This window comes from Lates calcarifer, linkage group LG4, assembly GCF_001640805.2.
Source record: "Lates calcarifer isolate ASB-BC8 linkage group LG4, TLL_Latcal_v3, whole genome shotgun sequence".
NCBI classification, from domain to species: Eukaryota; Metazoa; Chordata; class Actinopteri; family Centropomidae; genus Lates; species Lates calcarifer.
This window is the reverse complement of record NC_066836.1, coordinates 21,020,456-21,048,428: the sequence shown is the minus strand read 5'-3', so window position 1 is coordinate 21,048,428 and position 27,973 is coordinate 21,020,456. Positions and strand designations below refer to the sequence as shown.

General features: G+C 39.3%; 1 protein-coding gene across 1 annotated transcript in view; it reads right to left on the bottom strand.

The window, feature by feature from the left end:
* Positions 1-27,973, bottom strand: part of ctnnd2b (catenin (cadherin-associated protein), delta 2b) — a 181,204-nt gene that overhangs the window by 70,813 nt on the left and 82,418 nt on the right. Inside the window, 1 exon segment of the mRNA XM_051070171.1 lies at positions 1,910-1,944. Coding sequence (XP_050926128.1) covers positions 1,910-1,944 — 35 coding nt within the window.

Below are 27,973 nucleotides of genomic sequence, written 5' to 3'. Positions count from 1 at the left end.
GACTGTCCCACCATGTGTCTGCATGGTGGGATGGGGCTTAAGCTACACTCATGGCTGGATTAACCCACAAGGGCGGCCCAAGGCAAAAATGAGTTATGGGCCCCCACTGACCACCGATTTCTCCTGCTCTATATCCTCTGCGAATGTACCCATTAACCTTCAAGTACACATTATGTAGAGTACATACAGACTATACATGGCAGACATAGGCTACATGTACATACACATGCTATCCTGCCACATGTTTGCAGTATGTGAAATTAATTAGTGGTAACACAATCTATGTATGTAATGCTAAAACTGAAATATTATGTCTTAACTGTTTAATCCCAATTGATACAATCATAAATCATACATTCTTCTCAGAGTCATAACTCAGTCAAATGAAAAAAAAAAACACACACACAACCATCTTGCACACAGTGGTAGAACCAACATCTCTAATGTCATCCAAGGATAAAAATCCATAAATTTGTTTGGAATCATAAAAAAGACACTCCTAATAATTAAACATGTCCCACAGTCATCACGCTTCGACATTTTGTTCTGTTTCAAAGTTCACCACAGGATCTTAGAAATGCACAATACAAATAATACAAAAACAAAAGCTGTAACAAAATCCATCAAAATCTTTTTTTTTTTTTTTTTTTTGGTATTGACAGATACATTGATTGATTGATTCATTCATACATCGTCACAGGGTAAACCTCATGCCAAGGGTAAAAACCAGCAACAAATCTTGTGGGATAGAGGTCTATGGGGCAGAACCTTGTACTTAGATTCCAGGCCCTATGTCTGTCAGAGAGAGGCTGATAACAGCCAAGTGTCTACAAGTTAGAGAGGGTCTGCCAAGGGGGAAAAGGCCTTAAAAATGAGTCTTGGGAGCAACATTAATCTCTTATTGAGAGAGGGAGAGAAATAGTAATAGTAGAGGCCTCAGTGAGTGGATTCAAGAGGCTGATTTTATTGACTTCGACTGATGCAATTGCAGAATGATGATGCTGATGCATTTCCAGTGCTATCTGTGGCATTATGGTGGATTTACTCTCACCCTCACACACAAAAGCCAAAACTCATTTTAAAACCTCTTTGATCCAGAAGTGATGGGTTTTTAATGATTCCTGAGTGATGATGAGATCAAGTGGTCTGATTGGAGTGAGCAAAATTTTCCTTTTTTATGGTAGTGTAAATTTAGTCTCTCTGAGGCAGAGCGGTCAGGCTTGAGCACAGCAGATGGATGAAGACCGCAGCAGACACTGAAAGGCTTGAGTATGAAATGTTGTGACCACAAACCCCTGGGCTTCCTTGTGTTTAGTCACCTCTTTGTTGGCAGAGGTCGCCATCCCTGCACTCAGATAATCAATCTACTCTCAGCACCCTATACAACTCAGTGTGACTGACAAAGAGGGAGAGAGGGAGACCTAAGAGTCATGCATTAGTGGTTTTTTTTCGGTTAGAACGCTGTCAAAGTTGTCAAGACCAGAGAGGTGTCTTAATTTGACTTTCTAATTGTCTAAAGGCGTTGCACTCATTGATTCTTGCTGTTCTTTATGGAGAGCACTTCCCATCTGGCACCACAAACAGGTTAAACTAAATGCTGAGAATTATTTGCAAATGCTGTTTGACCTTTACTCAGCTGTCAGCAGGGTTTGATCTTGGCTGGGGATTTTGAGAGACAGGAGTTTTTTGTTAGAACAGCCTTTTCTGTTTCTGTTTTGGTGCAGAGAGGGAATTGGATTGAACATTTTAACTGCAGCAGTAACCATAGCTCTTGTGAAGGATTGCATCAATAAATTGTAAATGTGCAATGGGGGATTTTTACAGTGGCTACCAATGTAATAAGCACAGTCAGCAATGCAAACAATAGAGGAGCAGACAAAAAGTATGATAATGTAACAGGAAATATTACCTTGGTTGTTCCAGCGAAACTTTTCATCTGCTGAACTGCAAGAGACAAACAACACAAAGCAAACATTGTTAGAATATATGAGCAAAAGTATATTTTACTGTACACAAACTTTTGTTCTTTTTTTATTGGTGCACTAACAGCCTAATTTTACATTGTAATAGTACTGAGTTTTAAATAACTGTATATTGTTGCACAACGACCTCCAAAACACATTGTTATCAAGCTGAAAACAAAGCTGTTTTTTTCTGTTTCTTTTGGAAAACCTGGGATCTTATCCAACAACAGTGTTATTCTGCTATAGTAACAAAAACAAATTTGAGATTAAAAAAAATGTTTCTAAAAGGACAGTGAGAGCTGCTAAGAAAGAGAAAGCATCAGTGTAAAATGAGTAGGAGCAGGGCAAATTCACATATTCAAACCCTTTGCTATGACACTTAACTCAGGTTCTTCCCATTTCTCCTGGTCATCTTTGAGGCGTTTCTATACCTTGATAGGAGCTGACCTGTGGTAAATTCAATTATTTGGATATGACTTGGAAAGGTATACACCTGGGAAGGCTACAAAATAAATTCTGTTGCACTGAAGGTTCCCAAGAGCACAGTGGCCTCCATAAATCTTAAATGGAACAAGTTTCGAACAACCAGGACTGAAAAAAGTGAAGGGGTCTGAATACTTTCTGAATGCACTGCATCTCCTTTAATTGAAATCAGAGCCAGTTGCCATGAGTAAGAAATCAATGAATTCTTTCCAACTGCTGATCATAGTTTTTTGTTCAGAAAATTGGGAGGGCTTGTAATTAATGTGATATATTCAAGATAGACAGACAAAAGCACAGATCAAGGATGATTTTAGCTCAGAGGCTGCTGCAGATGAATCATATTAAGAGTGGATCTATAGCTGACAGCAGTCAAACAGTTTTAACTCTCTTTCAGATTCAGATCTTTTTCAGAGTAGCTCTAACTGGAGGAAACATTCTCACTAACAGTTGATAACAAGTGCATTAGCTGGAAGTGTGCCAAATGAGGTCTTCTTGTCAGCTTCCTACTGGTAATTACAGATTAGATTTTTTTTGTCTGCTCCGTTATCCCCCACCTTAGTATATTACTAAACAGTTTATCAAAGCACAAGTGGAAAACTACAGTGTATGGCAGAAAGCCAGGATGATAATGAGACACATGCACAGTAGCAGAATTGATTCTACTTACAAAAAATTAAGAATGAGCTGTAAAAAGTTTAACAAAGTACATTACAATTGCCCCAACCAAAATAAAAGTAAATTGCCAGGTTTTTAATGTGCTTACAGCTGAAGTGAGACTTAACTTTTGCTGAACATCAGTCATTTAAAAAGCAAAACATTCCTAAAATTAGCTAACATTAGTGTATTGAAGTTTAAATAAATGAACAGGGGTGTTTTATTGCATATGAATTCAACACTTCATTTGTAACAGGAAAGCTGTGTCATGTCCTCACAGTTGTGAATAAAGTTGTGTAGTCTCACCTTATATTACAAATAGTAAAATTAAGTTTACAAATTCACCTTCACTAAGATCACTATAAACTAATGTCAGCTAGATCAGCCTTAAACCTGTCAATCTTTTCTAGAAATCTGTTTTCTATTTATTTTACTCATCACACCACCCTGTTCAGTTCAACTGACTGAGTCTACTAGCAGGAGAGTCAATCCCGCAGGTCAATACATAAAAGCTAACATTAGCCATCCTGCTACAAGTCAAGCCATAATGATGTAAGTTGACCACAGGCATAATGCACTACAGCTAATTAACTGCCAACAAGTATGGCAGATCAGTGCAGCATGGCTTCACATAATGACACATTCCAACACAGAATATATCATAAGCTCTTAATTGTTGACACTTAACACTTGAGATGAAATCATCACTGCTAAGTTGCATTTAGTGCTCCTGTGATGAGCAGAAGGCACTTGCTTTTTGAGATTTCCTGGGAAGTGATGCGTCCACTTCCGACGCTTGTTGAATCAAACAACCTCAAGTGGAGTGAGCACTGCATTTAAACGTATTTCACTGCCACGTCTCCCTCAACTAGTGAATGACCAACCACTTCTTAATAAGATGCCAGCACTCAAAGGTTGATTACATGCAGTATTACACCTGTGAGCCGTAGAAAATAAATGATAATGAAGCAGTAACGCAAAAGAAAATACTTTTCCTGTCCTGTGAGTAGCAGACGATAAAGCGATTTACAAAGGGATAATTTGACATTACGGAAAATGAAACAAAAAAAAAACTCCTTTCATTTACAGGTGTCATCATCAGTATTTTCAAATACTGACAGATTAATGTCAGGAAGCAATATTCCCTCTTGTCAGTATTGCTGCATGATTCAAAATGAACAGCATTTTGGTATGAAATCCTCCATATCTGTAACCCAAAGGCTTCAGAGTTAAACCTAGCGATAAATGCTATTCATTCCCTGCAGACATGGAACAGATGCTATAAAATCATCCCATTGATTACCTCCACTCTGTGTGTGTGTGTGTGTATGTGTGTGCGCGTGTTTGTGGCGTGTGACAAATTGTAAGGGACAGCCAAGCAGTACATGTTAATGGGACCCTCTGTCAGCAAAGCATATTCCTCATTCATCAGATGTATACCAAACAATACATCCCCACACATGAACGTGCACGCACACACACACACACACACAAACACAGGCTATACACAGCACACATTTACTACACAAAGACAAATGAATCACCCATGTCAAGGAGGATGGAGTGAGTTTATATCAGAGGAATATCTTGGACAGAGCAGGGTGGTGAGCATTGTCATTTCTAGTCTGGGTTGAGACAGCCAGTGCTGATGACACAAGCTGAGTCAATGTTTTCTTAAAGGGCAGGGCACAGGTCCTCACATTCTTCTCCTTGCATTTTCTGGTGTAAAATGTTGCCTCTCTACTCCTGAAAATGCCTCAGTTGAAGCGAATGTGTGTTATTTACCAAGGGCCAGGATGTGATGTAGGTAAAACGAAATGCAAGCTGAGCGCTCACATAGAAACCCTGCTGCAAACTGTGAGGAAAGAGGCCAAGTGGTGTTATCATCAAGTGCTTGCATCGACATGGGGCTAGGGCTGGAATATAAAACAGTCCAGAGGGTTTCAGATTTCTGTCTGAGCTGGGGGGAAGTATAGGAGTTTGTCCGTATTATCGGGGAGATCAAAACAGAGCAGAGCAGACCAGACAGGACCAGGGCAAACCAGAGAAAAACAGAAGAAAAGAGAAGAAGAGAAAACAAGTGAGGAGAGGAGGAGAACATAAGACAAGACAGTTATGGATATGACAGGATATCTTTAAAGAGAATAGGCTAAACTAAACGGCAGTAAAATTAATCTTTAATATAACATAACTGAATAGAATAACAAATCAGAGTCAGGATGTGATCACTGGGTGAAATAAAAGAGTCCAGATTTCCTCTTTTCTGTCTGCCATTTGTCTATTAGCTCAGCCTATTGCAATATCTATATGGGCTAAAGCAATTAGTCAAATAGTCAATTATGATAAATAAATTGACATGCTGATGGCACAAGATGAAAGGTCAGAGGATGAGCAAAGCTTGTATCCAATCATTGTTGAGTTGTTTCATAAATGTCAACCTCATGGTGGTACTAGATGAAAAGTCAAGAGATCATTGAAGTCATCATGATTCTTTCTGTGGACCATGAATGTTGTTAAAAAAAAAAAAAAAACATGGCAATCCATCTCATAGCTGTTGAGATATTTCACATAAAACTACAAATATCAACCTCAAGGTGGTACTAGAGGAAATGTCAGGGCATCATCAAAGTCAGCAAGCTTTGTCCTAAGGGAACCATGAAAGTGGTGGACTACTGACACTGAGAGAATGTTGCTTCTTCAAATACTAATATGCTGGTTCCTTGACTATGATGAGAATTTATCATATTATTGTAAAATTTATAAGTTGGGATTTTGGACTATCAGGAACTCTTTGAAGAATTTTTCACCAGTTTTGTGTTTTTTTAATTGACATACCAGCATTTCAGTGAATAACCATTCCGCACCACCACCTGAGCTGCAGCCTTCCTCCTCCTCTACTGCCCCCCCACCCCTCCTCTCTACATTTGTGGGCAGAGAGGAGGCCTTCTGGCCACCAGGTACATCTAATCAGACCTCACTGTCTGAAACAGCTCATTGACCTCTTGGCCCAGGAAACACAGAGAGTTAGTGTTTTTCCCATTGAATCTCTATGGTGCATCAATGAGATGTGACAGTATAATTAGTGGACCAAGAGAGAACTAATTGACAGCATGATCAACTCGCCTGCTGCAGGTCACGCCACAGCCTAGCACTTCATCATCGCTAATGATGTAATGCTGTGTGCCTGTGTGGGCAGGTACAAGTGTGGCTTAGTTTGTGTCCACTCAAGACAGTACATGTGTGCACAGGGATCAACAGTGATTTTGTGTTTGAGAGTGCAAAGCTAAAATATTCCAGTAAGAGCTGGAAACCACAAAAGGGCTTTTAAAAAAATTAATGAAAAAAAAAAAAGCTATCTAATATTTCATTGTACTCATCCTCGCTGCTATTTCTATGCACAAAACACAAACGTATTACATAATCCTAAATAACCGCAAGTGAAGCACAATGTTGTTTACTGCAAGACTGTTCTACAACAATACTGGATTATCTCAAAATGCCTCCGGCTATTTCCACAAGCTACAAAGACTGACCTTGCTAAGTTAGGATGATAATATTAGAGGAACCTTCCTTCAAGTGTGAAAGTCAAACTGAGAGAAGCTCTGTACTCTTTTCCAGGATTACTGATAAAAAAAAAACTGATCAGCAAAAAGTCATTAAAGCATTTTTGTCCCACAGCTTGTTCTAACCTTTGAAATATGGCACCAGTCGATGACTCCTCTTATCCTCCACTTTTTCCTATCACAGTGTCATCTACAGACTGTCACCTCTTTGATCAACCTTAACCTAATTAAAAGATCCCAGATTCAATTCAGCAAACATTAACCCTTGCTAGACTTAAACTTAAAAATAATGCAATGGTTCCCAAGCTTTAGTAAAACTATGGCACCACTTCATAAAGATAATGAGCATTAGTTGTTCCGACACATGCTATTTCCCACTATTCCACACCTGGGAAGCATGTTGCATTATTATATGTTATTATGTTTGCAGCACACACATTTATGTAAATTGGCACCACAACCCCCACTTTGGAAACCACTCCAGTAGTGTAGTACAACAGCTTTTCTCTAGAATCTTGCTTTCTGTACACATTAGGCAACATTTGACTCCAAAACTGCCCCCAGACATGGTCAGAGCAGAAAAAAGTTATGGAAACAATTTTCTGTTAAACTCTGTTCTGATATTTGTCATTCTGAATGTCATAGCACATTAGTCATTAAATGTCAGTTAATCACATTCTTGGGTGTTGTCAATGCCTGCATTTTAATTTGCTGAATGACATAAAATGAATGTTGACTTCGCTAACAGGAAGCTTTGATGAGCAGCAATCACAACAGAATATTCTGCTTGCTGGGCTGGCACCATTAAAACACAGTTTAGCGGACCATGGAGAGCATGACCACGGAGACCATGGAGGTTGTTCAGAACACTGGTGAGGACGCATGTCATTCTCACATTTAAATAGTTTACAGACTTAGCTGGCCTCATATAAATCCCACAGAATTAGATAATTAAAAGCTTTTAATCAGAATATGAACAGAAAGAAAGTTTCCAGGATCTGCAAAAGGCACAGTGGTCTAAGATAAAACTCGCTACTTAACTAAAAATTGTGTCCTTCTGAGTGTACAACTCATCACCTGTCATTGGTCTCTGCCATTTTTGGACTATAATACAAATCTTTACAACAAGTGCAAATATATACATCAAGATAAGGGGACAAAATGAACTATAATTCACATCAAGTAAATAGCAAGTTAGGTAAAAGCTCTCCATTGCAATACTTGAGCCCAGTTATGACAATTTTAGTTAAAAGCACCACTTGATGAAACTTTTATTTTCAGTTAGATAAAAGAGCAGATGGGGAGCATAATGTTCTGTAATTTCAAATAATGATCAACTGCTGTTGTACATTCTGACCTGATATTTTCAGCTGCTTTAATGTCTGCACTTTGGCTATTTGGATCTATTCCTAGAGAAAAACAGGTAATGTTATAAATCAAACCACCACTCTCTGGCCACCTCATCTCTCTAACTGACTGGTCTGCTGCATTAAGGGACAGGAACATGGAAAAGAATAGAAGAATAATACTGTAGAAAAGGATAGAGAGAGGAAGGGAGACAGAGGCGGAGAGAGAGAATATGATACACAAGCAGCGAGAGGGAGAATAAAAGAGATAGACAGAGAGGTAGAAAATGAAAGTGGGAATATAATACAAAGAGAGGGGGAGGGGAAAGGGGAAACACAGGAGAGTCAGAATATGACAGATACAGATACAGAAAGAGAGGGAGGGAGGAGAGAGCTCTGCTAAATCCAATGAGGGGGGCTTAAAAGAGTGAATGCCAGAGATAGCAATGAAAATCCTGTCATTTTATCCACCCAATAAACACATTCTGAACCCAGTCCATATAATCCATCTATTTCCATGCCCTGCATATTATATCTGTTATCTGTGCTGACCACAATGGCCAGCCCTCTTGTAGACAGAGCTCTTAGATAATAGAGCCACCCATAAAGAAAAAAGAAAAAAAAAACAAAGAAAGAAAGGAAAGCAAAGGCCTTTTTAGCTCTTGGAAACCATCAAACAATACTGCAGCCATTGCTTGTGTCAACATTAATTTAGATTAGATAAAGCCACACTGTGGTTGTTAATTTTCTCAGCGCCATTTTACAGTCTTTACATAAAAACAACACAGACCCAAAGGCTTTGATAATAAAAACACATTGGAGAACTTTTGCAAATGTAGATTACTTTTATGCATTTTCATTCTGACATTAATCATCGTTGTCAGCTGTACAATATTCATAGTTACCTTTAGCTGCTTTATACACATTGCAAACAATGTGATTTGCAGTCTCTTTCTACAATCACTGACACTGCACTTTTGAAAAGCTTACAGTCATCTAAATAGAGTCTAAATTAGCATAAAAATGTGTCATTTTCTCAAAGTTTTTCCTCCAACATTAAATAAAGAAAAGTGTGGACTTGCTTTGTTATTTTCCAGAGCCTCATCGATATTCATTCTCTTCATTTCTTTGACCATCAATCACTGCAGCTTTACTTTGTTTTATACATAATCATGCATTTTGGCAACAATGTCCCCTACTTCAGCCAAAAACACACACTAATACCAATACTCATTTGTAATTCAAAATGAGACAGACAGTTAGGTTATTGTGTTGCTGTACATCCAAGACAGATACAGTGCCAAATTAAAGGAAAAACCTGAAGAAATAAATGAAGAAAGATGACAAAAGCAAATGCTTTCAGACAAGCATGACGCTTACTGAACAGTTGATGATAGAAAATATAATTATCTAACTAACATACAATCAATCATGATCACTATGAAGATTGATCACTGTAAGACAAATCCATACATCATCAAAAAAAAAATGATGCATCATTCATACTCCAGTGAGTTCCACACACTTGGAGAAACAATGCCAAGGAGTACTGAGGCTGTTCTGAATAGTTGTGTCACCATCTACATTGGTAATGTTTCAAGAAGTATCTCAGTGTACAAAGTGTTACATTTCACCAAGTCAGTGGGATGGATCAATTCACTGACACATAATTTCACTTTTAAATGTTGTTATGTTTGATGTAGTTTTTGATTAGCCTTTGTATCACCTAACAGAAATGTGTAATCTATGTAATAAAAACATGTCATCCACTATAACTGATAATTTCCACTCACAGTGTATCAAACTAACAATGCTCATAGTAATGAACCTACAGAGAATTATCACCTGAATCATCAGCTTCCCTTGGATTCAAAGAATTTTACAGTGATTTTCAGCCAGTGAACATGCTTCTCTAAGCCCCTTCACAGGATCATGTGCACATACATGTTTTAGCATTAATGACCTCAGTGGGAATCTGTGCTATTGCTATGGTGTTAATCACCTTCACAGTTTGTTTCCCAATATCCATTACCTTCTGTAGTGGTATTAGTATTATATATGTAACATCATGCCATACATTATTTGGTATCCAAGTCTTCAACTGGGTGCAGGCAGAGTGGTAAGCACTATCAGCTCACAGAAAAAAGGTTCTGTGTCAAACATTGTAACTGGCTGGAACCTTTCTGTGTGGCGTTTGCACATTCCCCTCTCATTGTGTGTTTCCTCCAGGTACTCTGGTTTCCTCCCACAGCCTGATATGACCTTACTTTAATTTGGCTGTAGTTGTGGATGTGGATTATTTGTCTCTATATATCAGCTCTGTGACAGTCTTTGTGTACGGATGGATTGGGATTCCACTGGTGAATTTTCACATGAAGACTTAGATTTAAAAACCCTGATAAGCCAAAACCCTGTTTATTAGAAACCTGAAAATGATAACCAAGTAACTGATAACAGCAAGGAATCTTGAGACATGAAAAACATCTGTTGTATAAACTCTGTTGCTAAGGTAATGCCAGAAGTATTCTGTTTCTGCAAGCACAGAGGACAAACATGAACAGGATATGATCCCTTAACTAGAGTACACTGTAAAAGTATACACACTCAAGAAGCCAGTTTGCTACTGAGAGCAGTGTGTAAATGTCACATTTTTCCTACAATGGGAATGATAGCTGTGTGCCTGTCAGAAGCTCCAGGAAAACTGCCATATACTGTAACACAAGACAGGCAGTATCGCAAGCTGAAATGACTTCAAAGAGACCCATAATTCCCTGGCTGATCCCAGTGGGAGCAGGAACTACGCCGCATGGTTTGGCTATAAACTACATAAACAATAAGTCATACAGCGGATATTTGTTAGTTTTGAGTGATCAGAAATGATGGTAACCTTGTCCAGTTCTTCATTCATCTTAAAACTTTGATCTTTGATCCTACATCTGGTCTTTAGGTTGTTTCTGTGTCAAATTGAACTAATTAGGCACTCAGTACCACCATTTACTCTTTTACTTTACTCTCAGAAAGGGACGTTTACTGCTGCACCACAGACACCAAGCAAAGGAAGCTGCTTTTATTTGTACTGAGCGCCTGAATATGCAGCTAAAGTTAAATAATGGTCTTGAAGCAATTCACTTCCAAGTTTGATTCTCTGTCTGGCCAAAAGATAAACATTGTTTATGATATCAATTAGCTAAACATGCTATATTATTAATTACTAACCTCCATTAAGGTTACACTAAATCCACTTTGAGTCCATTCTAGGCTTTAGTGTTCATTGCAACAGCAGGTCAGTGCTTTCTCCTCAGTAACACTGCTTTCTAAACAAAAAAAGAAAAAATATCTGCACAGCCAAAATGCAACATCATGTTCACCTCTGGACCTGGACAGTGGCCCTTCGATCAGGGCATTAAAACAGATATCGACCGACAATGTGGAGATTTGTAAAGAGTAAAGAGAACAAGAGAGTACAGCCAGCATTAGAAGCAGCAGTTATCTACAGTTTCTTCTAAAGTTTTGCTAACATCAGGTACTGGTTTGTACAGCACTGGACCACTGTCTTTGCCATCAGTGAAGATTGGTCATTCTCAGGAGAGAGACGTTTTTCACTTCTCTCACACCATTTGGTAGCAAATGTTTGGTCATTTGCTACAACACAACTTGGACACAACACCGATGTATACCCCACCCTTTAAGCTGATGTGATGAATGCATGTCTGCAAAGATTATCAGTCATCCACATCATGTTATTTCTAAGTGCTGCACAAAGGCAACTGGACTTGCTTGAGGTTCTTGAAAACATTTTGCCTCTCATCCGTAAAGCTTCTTCAGTTCTAACTGACTGGTGGGAAGTCACAAGCATTTATGATTTTAACCTCTTGTGGGGTCGTCCAGTTCCCTTTGGAAAACTGTTAGCAAACAGTTGCTTATTTGCACATTCCAGCAGTTAATGAGAAACATTATCATTCATTTTGAGTTGTGTTCCTGGCCACCTTGCAAATCTAATATTCCCTCTATTTAAGCTTTGTTTTTAGTCTCTAAGGAAATATCTGTATTTTCAGATGTTAAATGCTCCGTTGTGTTCACCAACAAGTGACACCAGCTGTACGTCAGCTATTTGGTGCTGAGCAGGTACTGTGCGGTTAGCATCCTTGCAGCTCCCTGTTGCTGCCAAAAACATCACCCTGACGCCGATGACAGTGAACCACAGGAGTAAAGTTGGGGGTTGGACAGCTACATAATGAGCAGACAGTCACTGTAAAGCTCTGTAAAGTGGAGGTGGAGGTATAGATGGTGATAGGTGATTATTCTCTGTAGGTTCATCACTAAATTGACCTCTGATTTCTCATAAAAATATCAATTATAGCCACTTTCAGGTTCAACCTGATGCTACATGATGAAATTAGAGTAGGTAGATAGCAGCAACTTGAAGCATATAGTACATGTTGTTGATAGAATTGATTTTATTTGGCAGCCCCAGATTTTTTTTTTGTGTTTAAAGATAAAAAAACACCAATGTTGCTAGATGGCAGATGCAGCTGTAGCAGACTGCTGTTGTAGAAGCACCCCTGCACTGAGTAAAATATCGCAGCAAAACCCTGTTATAGCACAGAAATCCAGTAGTTATACATGAGACTTATTGTCAGTCTGTTAGTATGAGAGTGCTGATTTAAGACCAGCTTGGAGACATAAATGATATTGCTCTATATGGAGCATACAATATTTAAGATGAACCTTGAACAGCCCTTGGAAGCTTGACATTGCACAGTACCACTGAGACCTTTCACACTGTAGATGCTGTGAGACCACAAATAAACACTCACAGCCAAATTACAAAGGAAGATACATGCTGAGTCCAGAAATGCTGCTATTATTGAAATGGGACACCAGCGTGATTTTCCTACAGCCATACTGTAGGTGGCAGTCAGAAAGCCCATCATCCAGTCAGGGGAGAAAGTCCAGGCAAATCCCAGAACAGCTATTGTGGACCTTTAATTACAGTCTGACTTGGAAGACGTAAGAGCCCAGTGTGCTCTGTAACTACCTGCTTTATCTTGCCCGGTCACCTGACTTTTACCTAATTACAGATTATACTGGAACAATAGTGACCTGTTGCTGCTTTGTCCAGGTACTATCTTCCTTGGCTGTATCTCATATCTCAAGAGAGGAGAGAATTCAATGGGTTGAAAATGTCAACAGCCTCTGGAGAGTGTTGAACATTACAACTCAGAGAGAGGCCATGTAGTACATAATGCATGGCATAATGGCGTAATGAGATGGTAGAAAATCCCTACCAAAAGACTGAGTGGGTTGGTTTTTAAAGGTCCAATATTGCAGACAGTGAGATTTAGGTCCAGGTGCTATATAAATACTGTGAACGTATCAAAATGGTAAATCCATGGACAGACAAATGTACAAAGCATGTATTCAGAAAGTATGCATCTAAACAAGCTGTTTACTTTAGAGTCAAGGACTTCCATAACTTTGTGATGTCACAAATATAGAGTCACCACCCTGAGCTATGCCTCCAGCACATCCCACCCAGATCCACCGTATTTTTCAGGTGTAATAACTAACGACACAACGCCATTCTGCCGCTCAGTCAACAACATAAAAATGTTGAGGAAATGTATATAAATGTATGGATGGATAGATAGATAGATAGATAGATAGATAGATAGATAGATAGATAGATAGATAGATAGATAGATACTTTATTAATACCAAAGGAAATTTAAGATAGGATAGTAATATTAGAGCCAGTGGCTAAAGTTGATTTTCTCTGAAATACCAGTGCATTTTGGTTACAATATGACCATCTGTTCAGTATCTTCTTATGGATATCAAAACTTCAAATAAAACACTGGGAAAGTGTAAAATATGGGACCTTTAATTGTTGAGAAAAGCCACTGACAAAAAATGTCAACATGCCAAAATGACAAACCTGTTTTATCTTTGAGACTGGGGAACATTTCAAGGTAAAACTTGATGAAGTTTAAAGATGATGCTCGGTAGAGAAGGTCCTGGTGAAACTTCAAAAAATCAGATGGGGGGACCACATATGGGGTGAGATGTCTGTACTGAGAGTGTGTACGTGTTAGCACCAATACCACCAAGTCACATGTCTTGTACATGAGCTTGTCTGTTAGAGCACATACATCCTCACTGAGGTCAGAGAGAAGAGGGAAAAAAAGCAATAAAAACTAAAACTTTGTGTAGTTGCAAATGCAAATAAAATAATTCTGGTTGCCAGCAGTGCTTCAGCAGATTACAATCACCAAAGAAAATATCACTGACTGAATGCAGAGCTCTGTGTCTGGCTACGACTGATAATATTTTTTAGCAAAATTCAGTGCCTTTTTAATATAAAAAGCTCAGCATGAGTTGCCAAACTGGAGCTAGGACAGCGAAGGTGAAGCGAGATATCAGTCCTGTCTGGGTCTGATGTACAGGAATTCGGGCAAGGTGGGGTAGAGCTTCATTTTCCTCCCCTCTGCCATTTAGAGAGAGAGAAACACAAGATCCTTTGAAGCGAGTGATTAAAGCGCAGCAGGATGAGGCACAGCTCGCCATTTCTGTTACCCCGTCCACATGCTCCAAACAAATGGAGAGCGGGAGAGAGAGAGAGAGAGAGAGAGAAGCAGAAGTCTCCTGTGACCCAGTAAATTGGTCAGATTGACTTCCTAGTCTGCCAGTGTGGGAGGCGGCCATTTTGACTTGGGGCCAGAAGTTAAATGAGAGGCGAGGAGGAGGACATGTTGGTTCTCTGTGTGACACCAGCCAGTCTTTCCAGAAACACTCTGTGAATTGCCCAGAGACAGATAACATCCCTAGAGATATCTTTATAAATTTCTCATGGCACATAAATAATCCATGTTCTAAAACTCTCCAACACTCCCAATCAATCTGGATTTCTCAAAAAGAGATGTGGATAAAAATGTTTCTTGACAGACATGATGTCAAAAATGGCTGGCTGTGATACATCTCTCTTATGGTGCTGTACAGGCATTCAAGCCCTCCTTCGAACAGAATCAAAAATGAGCCTTTTGCATGACTACAAAGAGTCTCAGAGAGCAGTGCTGCAGGACTTCACAGTGTGGCATGATCAGTCATCTTTTTCAGCGAAGCACAATACAAACAAAAGCTGATGTGTGCTGACTTCAGTAAGCCAACACTCTCCACATCTCCTCCCCTTCTTTTCCAGTTATCAAGGGCTGAAATATTGAGCCTGTCAAGAGCTATAAATAAGTGTGATTGTCAACAGACAAAACCTCCCTTTGGGATAACTGCTCAGCGACCATTTGTTAAGGAGACAGCAATATTTTATTTCTCCAGAAATTGGGGTTTTGTCTTAAAATGGACAGCACATTTCAACTTTCTTAAAAAAAAAAAAAAATCATATAACACATTCTGACATACTCTCTTATCTGCTGGTTTTTAGTAGAAAAAAAAAAACTTATTCAAGCGAGGAAAATGTTTCCCAAGCTGCTGCAGTGTAGCAGACACTTTACTTCAACATTTCTGCAGGGAGTTTGTGTCCCCAGTGCTGCTGGCTGGACAAGTTCTCCATGAAAACCGATACGTGACAGCCCTGGTGCCAAAACACTGTGTTTAGTCCAACTGTTAGGGCTTTAGTGGCAATGTACTGTGTTTTTTTTTTTTTCCTCTCTCCCGATTGACAAGCCAAAGCTGTGACCATGTACTCTCTAGCTAGCTAGATGTCAAATCAATTTGCTGGCTTTGGGCTCGGCCTGTTGCACACACACCTACTGTAGATGCATACACACACTATCAGAAGCCGTGTGCCAGGTCTCCTTATCAGCATCGATCGGGTCCAGCCAAGCCACTTTACTGGATGGCAGACGTCCAGAGCTAAATTAGGGAAAACATCACTTTATAGTCAAAATGGCCGACGATACATCCTCAGTCCCATTGTGCTGTTGCAGCTGACTCCCAGGTGTGCTCTGCTTTCAAACTGCCATGACTGCATTTAAGGAACTGACTTAATTGAGTTTTCCTATGAACAGTTCATCCCATAGAGAAGTGTATGATTTTCTCATTCGCTCCCTTTACCTATGTGTGGATGAGGCAGCTTGAACTGGCAGGAGGCACTTAGCCTGTTTTGTATTGTAAAACCACGCTGGACTTGCTAGGTTTGGGGATTTAAAATATTCAGGCTGTCTGTGAGGCAGCTGGAGGAGGTGTGTGTGATAAGAAATTGATTCAATTATGTTCAGTAAAGTTGAAGTTGTTATACATTTTAAAGGTTTTGATTTACTGGATACCAAACAAGGGCAAAGCTGCAATCAGTATCTAAGTATCTAAGAGCTAACACCTTAAAATTGTACTTGCATAAAATACTTGAGCAAACAAACTTAATTACATTCCACCACTAGTTGTAAATCTGATTGACTAAAATGAAGCATTAGGGGTTATAACTATGGTGACCATGTGCATGACGTGCACCTTCTCAAAAATGTAACAACACATCAGGACAGCTGCCGGAGAACAGCTCCAGAAATACCACATGGGGGCTGAGAGAACTGTGAATGGTCAGCATAGGCTACTGGTGTTTTCTCCTTCAAATTTCTAATGATGGTGGAGACTGGTGGTGACTCTTTAGGTTCAGTAATCATCCCCTTTTCAGTAAGATATCAGTGGTGCTATCAATAGGTAAAAATTGATGCTGCACTATGAATAAAAACCTACACTATAGGTAACTATGACAAGACTGCCATTTACCCCTCGCATCAATGACAGCCTGCTTTGCCACATTCCTCATATGATAGAACACAAATGTAACTTTAGATGCTTTGCTCAATGCATCACTTGCTGATTGGGAAAATCATGCATCTATATGAAAATTGCCTCACCTTTAATACCTGTCACTTTAATGCAATATAGCACAACATCACAACCATAAATAGCATTTAAAATATCCCTCTCTGACACAGTGTTTAGTGCAATTATTTGCAGATTCTTAATGCAAATGATGAATTACTTAGCTTAATAAAAATGGCCAAGAAAACTAATCGCAATGCTGAAAACCAAATTTAAGAAAGGCAAAAATGTCCTTTGAAAAAAACTGTGGTACAAGTTTTGTAAAATTTCTCCAAAACAATGTATTAGCAGCTTTGCATTGCATTTTCCCAGTCTGCAAAGAATACTGTATTTAAGCTTGTGTGTTTCCCAACAGGCTTCTTTCAAGTCGGGATGAATATGTATTTGTGTGTGTGTGTGTGTGTGTGTGTGTGTGTGTGTGGACTAAGAAGGTTCTCATTGGAGCTTAACTGCAACAGTCCTGTCTCCATGTTGGTGGAAGATCAATAATATAGTCACAGATGACTGTACTAACACTGAGAGCCAGTTGGGGGGTACACACACATACACACACTCACACACACAACTGCGTGTGACAGACAGAGCTTGTCTGTGACGGTGGAGGATATAAGGCTTATTAAGAGTGTCTGGGTCTCCGAGTGACTCATGCTAACTCAGTGTGTGTTTGCGTATGTTTGCAGGATGGCAGGTTAAAAGGGCTTAACATGAGAATACCTCCCCCCTCTCCCCCCGCTTGCCTCCTAGCTCATGTTATTATTCTCTCACTCCCTCCCTCTTTCTAACCTCCCTACTCTGCATCCATATTGACTCCCCATTTCCTTCTCTGTCTTCTTTTCAACCTGCCTATCCTCTTTTTCTCTTCCTCTCCCAGGTTTCCATCTCTTTTTTATTTCAAAAAGCCACACTTTCCCCAGCTACACACTACACTATAGCTAAAAATGCTGCCTAACTATACATGGTAAAAGGCAGAAAGCTGCAATACCTTGCTCAAGTACAAGTATTGTTATTTTGCTTAAAATGTGTACTAGTATTATGACTAATCTGCTACCATCACTACTGGCTGTGCAAACTATTATTGAACTCAATATGAACTCAATATTAGACCACATTTACTGAGGCTTTGATAATGTTGATAACGTTGTTGTGAGTTTTTATCCAAAATTTCAGTGTCAGTTTCAGATGAAAGGATTGAAAATGGTATTTGTTGTCTTGACTACAGTGACACTGAACTGTTCCTTTGTCTTCATCTGATATTTCCCCAGACAGATGAACAGAGCTGGTGAAAGCATTTTACTGAGCAACACACTCCCACATTAAAAAATGTACAGGGAATCTGTGATAACAGAACAGTAAAGCATAAACTGACTGGGTTTAGCTTTATTTTTTGCTTCTTTGTTGATTACCTTCTTACTATACAATAAGGTTACTGAAAACTACCCTACTAATGTAGTTTGCTGTCTCATGAAACTTTACCTTGTCGGTTGTACAGTATTGGGCCCTTGAAAGTATTTCAAGCTAGTTACATCCATGAAAAATACTGTAGCTACAGAGAAATAGCCTGGGTGGTGTTAAGTGCTAAGATCACCACAGCTGCCTGAGCTTATGTAGGGTTGACTTAGCAAAATACTAACCCTTAAATCTGCATCAATCTTTGATTATTTTAAAAATGTTACAGCAAACACTAGCACCCTCTGACAACTGAAAATGAAGTTGGCCGGAGAGATAGGACATCACAACTGATTATTTGAGGAAAAACAATGGAACATATGAACACAATGTGAGACTGAATGAGTAAAAAAAGTAAAACAAAGTGGCAATTCTCTTGCCTCCTGTTTTGGGGTAATTTGGACAAACACGACTATTTTTTTCAGAAGGGCTGCTTTACAAGACAGGTAAACCATACAGGTGTATGTTGTGTTTTAGTGGTCCATATTCCCAAACAAATGCGTAATAAATCAAATTGCAACCATCACAATGCCCCTGAGGGTCTGAATCACCAGGTCATTTGACTGGTATGCCTGACTGCTTCTCCAGCCTTGTCAGTCATAAAGTAAACTGAAAATACCATCTTTTTTTTGCCAATAACATCAAAAGAATAAGTGCAAACAAACCTCTACCCCATTATTGAAAAAGCAGTAAAAATAATTTACTTCCACTCTAGTAACTGAAATCACAGTGTGTGAAATTGTGAAAGTCTACTGCTAGATACAAGCTGGTGTTGTATTATTGAGTTTGGAACAAACACCAATACTTTTGCTGACATTTCTGAATAATACCTGTCCTTTTGAAATGTGGGAATGATGAACCAGATTCATTACAGTTACATTTCGGTTTCCCCTTCCCATCCCTCCCCACTCAGCTCTCCATCCCTCGGCCCATTCACCTAAGCAGATGGGTGAGTCCTGTATAGATCACACCATACTGACCTTCTCTTCCTTTTCTCCTCCTTCTCTCTTCACATCCACTCCGTCAGATCAATACCTAGAATTCAGTATGGATCACACCAAATGCTGGTGTTTAAAATGTAACTTGCACCCTCCTTCCTATTTCCTCTTTCTCTCAGATCAATAGCAAGAACACAGGGCATCATCAAACAGTCAGTCTTCTCTGGATCAATGAAGGTTTCAAAATCCTCATCATCCACATCATCAACAATAACACAATCATCATCATTACACCCATTGTATTTCCATATGTCTTTCCTAATAAAGACATAAGAGAAATCCAAATGCTGGGTGGATAAATGAGAGTATTGATAATTCAATATCAAAGCCCTCAAATGTCAGAAAGAAATAAAGAAATCTAAAGATCACAGATGATTCACTGACACACAGGTGCACTGCTCCAAAGTTACACCAGAGTTTCCTTTGTGAATATCAAGGTATTTCTTTTTTTTCTTTTTCTTTTATTTAATCAAAACTTTTAGAGCCTTTTCAACTTTTCAAAATACCAGACAGGTCACCCAAACTGTATGCAACATTGGCTGATAGGTAGTGGCCTTTAACTAAAAGTCTGTCTGCATTTCATCCAGGAACAGCTAAGACATACCCACTCAGAGCACTGGCATTTAGAGAGGAGCATGTAATGTGATTCCAGATGATGCAGTTTATGCCCATGATAGAGAGAGAAGTCTAAAATGTCCATTCAACGACAACATAAACAGAAAAACTAAATCCCCAAGACTTGTACTTCTTGTTCTACTAGGGTAATTTGCTATTTTCTAATTTTCTTGCTTTTTTACAGTGTCGTAAACTGTCCTGTAGCAAATCAACTACGTTTTCATATCTCTCAGATTTTTACTTTTTTGTTGAGCCTCATTATAATCTTCGTCTCTCGATAGTCACCTATTTACCTATTTTTTATTTTACTGCTGTTCCTCTACTGTAACTGAACTGCCTTTGACGAGTCTGCCTCCCTTTCTCTTTCATCCTGTCTGCTGTGAAGGCATCCCAGGCGATGCATTCATCAGGCAGCCACCATCACACACTTGACCTTTGTGTAGTGCATATGTAAAAGGCTGGGCATTGCTCAGTGCTCATACTATATATATATATTATTCACCCAAAGAACACAGGGGTGAAAAAATTTACTTTTTTGGCTTGATATTGGCTCTTTGCTGAAAATGTTGTACATGGAGCTATAATGTATTCTTCAGATTGCCTCAGTGGGGAAACTCTTTTTCCCTTAAAAGAACTATTAGGAACCTTTCCTTGAAAAGAATTCTTCAATTTAACAAAAGCAGGTAATAGTTTTGAGTAAAGCTGCCCCCCCTCTGCAAATATCTCTGTTATGTAGTGTATGTGTGCTGGGGGGACACAGAGGGAGAGCCACAGTGCTGTGAGTCTAAGCTGGCAGCCAAGCGCCCTGACAGCTTCTGGGTAATGGGCCCTCGCTGGGCTCGCAAGTCGGGTCGCATTTTCCCGCCAGACAAGCGGCGGTGGGTCTCGCCGGGTGCTGTGTTTACAGCCAATGCTTACGCACACACGCATTTACACACCACTCAGCAGCCAGACACGCACGCAGCCATGCCACTGATTACCAGACAAATGCCGCAAATATGCCCAGCCAACAGAGGCAGACAAATAGCCCGCCCTGGGAGGTGGCTATTCCTCGGCCAGCAGAGTGGAGTGACAACCAGAGTGCCACCAGAGCTAAGATATCTGTATCTGCTGGGTGTGTGCTCGCTGTCAGAGGTCCACTTGGATGATTAGATAAAGGGACTGTAGCCAGGGAGCAGCTAAACACTAGGCTGAGGGAGATACACCAACAGAGACTACAGAGAGAGATACTACTCTGATTTTCTTGGGTGTTTCCTCTCTCTTTCATTCTTCTTTGCTCAAAATAAAGGGCAGATTAGTTAGTTCAGAACTTTTAATTCATAGATGGCTACCCATGATGTAGCTGGGTGAGATAAGTCAACCATCTGCACCATAGTTCATTTAAAAATGCACCACAACTCACAAGACCTGGGTCTGATAGGTGAATGTCTTTTCACATGTACAACCGAACTTGACTGAAACAGCAACAGAGCTCAAAATAATAACTCTTTACTGAACTGCTCTAACAACCTAACCTTGTGTCTGGATCAGAAAGACAGCTGACAACTTGAGGAGAGATCAGATAAAGATAGTGAAGACAGAGAGCTATACAACTGTGAAAGGCCAAGTAGGAAAATAAAACAAGAGAACACAACAGTGAGTGAGGAGGAAACAGAGTAACAAAAGAGCAGAAGAGGAGTAGAGAAGAACCTCTCCCTAAGGCAAAAAAAAGAAAAACATTTCATAGAAAAGAAAGCTATGCCAGCTTTATAATGGCTCAGGAATTTGGCTTTTTTGCTATTTAAGTTTCTGACTGTACACCAGTTCTAAAACATGTGAAACACATGCTGCAGCTTTTACTCTTTAATGAAATATTGAATTATTGACTAAAGCTACATTGACCATTAATTTTCAACTGCTAAAGGCACCACAAATACAACAGATTAATGGTTCAACTGTGAATACTGACACAGACAATACAACTATAATCTTCTGCTCATTTCCACCTGTTGTTCAATCTAAGACCAGAAGAACCACCAGTGTATCACTTCCAACCTTGACATTTGGTCCTTTAACTGATGAGGCAACATATGTTATGCTCTTCTTCCCACATTGTCTCATTTTGACTGATAGGGCAACACAGAGAGAGAGAGAGAGAGTCATTTTGTGCTTCATGCTTTTTGAAGAGATAAAGCAGCAGCATATGCCGTGGCAGACACTGTGACCTGTGGTGACTGATTAGGACTGGAAACAAAGGCAGAACTGAAGAACTCATTAGCACCTCTGAAAGTCTTTATTTCCCACAACACAACGGGAGCCGGTTCCTGAACTCCCAGCACCCCCACAGCCACAGAGCTGCAATTAACACTCATTCATAATTCAACTTTTCTGTGGTTTAACCTGACTATCTGGGGACAGATTAACCATTGTTTCTGGAACTTTGGTGCCTGCTTGTTATTCTGACTTTTACATCCAAATAGTAAGGACAAGGAAACATAACTGGCAAGGACCTGACTTAAAACCACAAGAAGAACTGATGATTCCCATATTAGTTATTTTTAGGGAGTTCCTTCTTGTGACATAAAAATCTGTATTTTCAGTGCAGACACAGTTTTCCTCACATTATTAACTTTCCAACCTTAAAGCTAGCACAGAAAAAGCTAATGAAAAGTCACCCTGAGCACAATGACACAGTCCCATTCTCTATTGTATCTTTCTAGCACCATCTGCCACGGTGTCTGAAAACCCCACACAACTATTGTATTGTCCCTGGTCATAACACCGTTGGTCATATTATATCTACTGTGCCTCAGTGTATGAACCTGTGGTTTGGCTGGGTGTAGAAACTAGAGCTGCTCCTTAGGGAAAGACAATAAGGCTGCCTGTGAAGGAGAGAAACACTGGAGCTTCCTAGTTAGTGTACTAGGTCAGGATTTAACATCTTATATTACAGATGCAAAATTAACTGTCTTAATATAGATTATAGATCCAAATTATACATTTAATGCACTGTCTGATAAACTTTGATGATTATGAGTTGAGAAGAAACAACTAATATAATGTTTGACAAAATAAAAACCTTAACAAAAGGTCAAATTACAAGCTTTTTCCTAGTATTTCTTGTCAAGGTGAGAAAGCTAGTGTAAGGAAACTTTGTGTCAAGTTATTTTTCAGACTCAATTACTGTACTAGTATGTGAAGGTAAATGAAGGATATTACATATTCCTACCATATCTGGCATTTTACAAACAATGGGGCATCTATGTGGCACCACAGGGCAGGAGACACACAAACACAATGTCATAGTAGCTAACATTTTAGCTGTCATGGACATTGCCAGCATTTTGAAATAATGTAGCTTGCTATCAAACACGAAATCAAACTTTGATGAATGGAACACTTGCCCTGCTTATTAAGCTACTTTTTTATGCTAGACAACTGACAGGACTAGCGAGCTAAGATGGCAAAGGCAGAAATGGCAGCTATATGTTAACTCGCACAACACAAATGACCCCTTGCTAATGTTAAATGACCTGTGCTAAGCTGCAGCTGGACAACATGGATTTAGAGTAATGCTGATACGTTGCTAAAGAAGAGAAAAAAAATACTGTATAAGCTAAAATGCATCTGGGTCATGCTAAAGGATTTCTGCTATCCTTGTGAAATAAAAGCTGAGGATTAAACACAAAAAACAGGTTTTTAAAAAAAGATCATAAAATCAAAGAAGATTAATACTCAAAACTCTGCAACAATTTGAATTTAATTTTGCTTCCACTAAATTGCTAAAAATATATTCACACCCCTAGCTTAACTGCTGTACACAGTGTCAATAAGCCTCGCCACAATTGCTACCAAGATAAATTCTTGTACATGTATTGTAGCTGCCGATTAAATGTTGGCCCTTTTGTTCACCGGGAAAAACAGTGATGAATAAAACTATTCAGAACAGCAACAATACTAATGTTCCAGAGGTAATTGAATAATAAATCCTACACACTTTAGGCACTACAAACCTCCAGCATATTGCCTTGGTGGACTTGTTTGTGTTTTGCCAAACCATTTGTCCATCTGGTAATTACCTCTACGTCAAACAAAGTGGATGGTCTATAAAAAGCAATGGAAGACAATGTAATCCACAAGACACTCTGCTCCTCACTAAATAATAAACCCATCTAATCGAGTTAGCAAGATGGCAGCCTTTATTCTGACTGTGTGCAGCTGTGTGATGGAGTGGAAGAAGTGTTTTTTTGGACTCCACACCTCTTCCATCTCCCATGTTGCTGCTGTTTTAAATGGAGGCCCTCAGTACAGCCCTGTGACAGTGCTGAAGAGCTGAATGCATACACCGGTTAATTAGACTTGTGAATGGATCAGTTTCATCTTCCCAGTCTTTGTTGGTCCACCCCTAAAACTGAAATGAGAATTACAATGCCGGCAGATGAGTAATTAGTTTGAGACGGACGGAATCCCTGCTCGCTCTACAGAATCAAAGAGGAGAAAAGATGATGGATTGTGTGTGTCTATTTATGTGTATGTATGAGAGGGAGACAGAGGAATGGAGTCAGAGGCTTTAATCGTGTTACATTGTCCTGAGAGGCAAAGCTAAGTGCATTACCACTATTGTGTCAGGAGTGCTGTTTTCACATTGGGACTGGTATGGAATGTGTAGAATGTGTTCTTTGGGCTCAGAGCAGAGATGAGGCTCGGGTCCAAACTCAATCAGCGGCAGATAATATGACGGTCTCTTCACATTGTGTACAGGTTACGTCCTCACTTCACAGAAAATGAAGGCCCTGAACAGAAGAATGGACTCCTGTGACAGCTGTTCATTGTTGGATTCTTTGTGAGAAGCAATTGCTGTTTTTAATGGACAATAAATAGCACATTATAATAGCCAAGATGAGGATTGTTTCTGTGCCATCAGACCTGAGACTCAAATTCATTTTAACTACTAAAGCAGCTGCTTCGATCAATCAACCTGAAGAGTGATACTGACAGACTTGGCACGATTATGCCACAGAAATTTTGTTCTTCACCCTCGCAAAAGAAAAAGACTTTGCAAAACTCAGCAAATACATACTGGGATATGTTTTCATGTCACAAACAAGGAAATCTGTGAATTTCAAGAGTATAAATATTGAAGTATATTGCATAAATATTGTATTATTAAATGTTTTAGAATCCATTGTTTTGTTTTGTTTTCTGCTAAGTATGACTCAAAGTTACTGTGGTTATGCAATATAGCACCCGTGAATACTTAAGTTAATATAAACTGAATGAATCTCACTACAACTCTGCTAAAGCAGACCAAAGGACTACCAGACATATCTATCTCTTCCACTCTGATAAGCTATATATATATATATATATATATATATATATATGCAGCTCTTCTAAGTAGCTACTGTAGTAAACGTGTGGTTACCAGACAAGAAACACAATCCAGTGCACCAGAGGAATGCAGGAACATTGCACCCTCTGACTTTAAAAGCAAAACAACAGTGTTTTTGAACTGTGGGTTGAACCACAGAGATGAAATCTGGATACAAATCAAGGAGTGTATCTCTAATGTGACCAGCTGTAAAGCCAGTCACCTGCATGAGCACAGCTGACACACACAAGTAGAGTGTACAGAAGAGGATCTGACGGGTGTTAGACACACAAAAACACACATACCTGATGCTAGTCATGCTTCCAGTCTCAGAGCCAAGCTTGCATCTCTCCAGCTGACTGGCAACAATCTGTCGTTCGGCTTCCAGCTCCCTGGTCAGACGTTCAAACTGCAACTCCTGGAGAGAAAGAGAAAGAGAGAGAGAGAGGGAGAGAGAGAAAGAATGTGTCAAAACAATCTGTCTATTTATTTACTGTCACATTTACAGTCATCCTGATCATTATTTTGGCTCCGTTGTCCCTGACACATTTTTAATTGTTGTGAAATGGACTCTGCAGTCTGTGGTGGGAAAACACAACAGATATCACTAGGTCTGCCAGTTCCACACTGCCAGATATTCACTGAGAGGAGTTTGATATGTCGCATAACTGTGACACTAAACTAAAGCCAGCACAAATGTGACACTTGTTATTCTGCAACTAGGAAACTCATGGAACAGATGAAGTTTGAGGGGGGTTTGGGAGAATAATTTTGCTACTTTTTGACATAAAATGTCAGATCCACATGAAAGCATTAGTCTAATGCTTGACTGACAAATCATCTATACACTGAAACTGAATGGATTTGTGTCTTGCTGTTACCACATGGTGGTACGAAGGGAGGAATAGAAAAGGTTGTCAGTCCCATCACCCAAGTTAAAGGCCGAATCTGTGGCTGCAGATATAGCACCCCCAGAAGAAACATGTTAAAATACAGTGCAGCTACAAAATAGCTCATTGGGAATTGCTGGATAAATAAAATAGGGTAATCTGTGGACAATATGTGCTTAATGTGTTGAGAAAATGTATTAAACATAAATCAAAAGGTAGTAGTGTTACTGTTAATGGTGCCTGGGTTCCTGGAGGAGACACCAAAAAATTTAAATCCTCCATTCTTGTGAACAATGAGCTTCATGAACTAAGTTTCCTTCTGAATTTAACATTCATTTTACATGATTCTAGAAAATCTGTAAATTAAAATGCAAATGAATGTGCGTCTACATCCAATACTGTTATGCAGACATATGCAGAGTTTGTTCATCGAGAAAAACAGCTGCTGGCGCAAATTAACCAGTCTAGTGCCATTTTATCACTGCAGTAGAGGGCATGAGATGACATACTTATAAGAGCTCTACTCAAACCTCAAAACCAGTGAAAAAATAAAATATGACATTTATGTTTCTTTAATGTTTTAGTTTGAGGAACTTTACAGTCTCCTAACAGCTCCTCATAGACCTGATGTTTTTCGTCTGCTGCCATTTTTCTTCTCTGCAGAGGAGCAGAAGCTTTAGTGGACATTTAAGTCACATGCTTCTTGTATGTCATGATTAATTTGCTATTTCCATTTCACTTTGCCTGCATTTTGATTTTTTCGACACATAAACATCTCAGCCAAGAAAAAAATATTCCTTGTTATATTTAAACTTTGAGGTTCTGTTTTCATAAATCAAATACTGCATACATAAGTGTGTATAATGAGGTGTGGCCTCCTGGGGGGGGAGTTCAAAAGATTTGGTCATTACTGACTTGCTATACTATAGTAGGCTGCCAGTCCTGCTACATTTTGTAGGTAAGTGTCATTCACAAAAATACCACCCAAGAATAAAACAGAAGAATTTCACCACTGCAGAGCTCAAGTCCTGCTGTCAGACATGAGCAAGAAGAAAACAACAAATGTGGAAGTGCACTAGTATTATAATTAATTTATATTAATTATAATTAATTAATATTAGGCTACTACACCTGTCAATGCCATGTACACCAAGTACTGTGACATTACATTGTCAGGTGTCAGAGAGGGCTGACAGTGAGAACATGTTAAATACAAGAAAACTGGTGAATACAAAAAGTTTTCTCAGGTTACTCACAGGTGCCATTTAGGAACAAATTTATTTGTATAAATTGGTTCTTGCATGAGGTCCATTATATTTGTGCTTAATTCATGTTGTTCAGTGTGTAATAAATAACCACTCATTACGTGATACACAAACAAACCAATAGCTGATTACAGTATTTGTGTCTGATGCCACAGTCATTATAGCTGGTTAAGCATAACTGATTTCACCAATCTGTGTGAAAAACAAATCAATCCAAGTGGACGGTGGATTGTTTCCAGATAATAAAAGTGATAAAATTATAATACATCAGGTAAGAATGGGTGATTTAATCAGTCAGTGTTCCCCAGGCAGCATTTGAATACAGAGAGGACAAGAAAGCTCCTCTGAATGTTTTAAAAGTTCAAATTTCAGACCAGTAGGTGAACCAGCCCTCATACATTTCATTTGATTTGAGTGGCAGGTCGCTTTGAAGTGACACAAGCACACACACATGTCCTTGTACACCAGTCTTTGTGGAAACCCGTCTGACCTAGCCTTCACAACTAAATGCCAACCCTAATCCTTCCCCTAACCTAAACCTAATTCTAACTAACTCTCTAATAT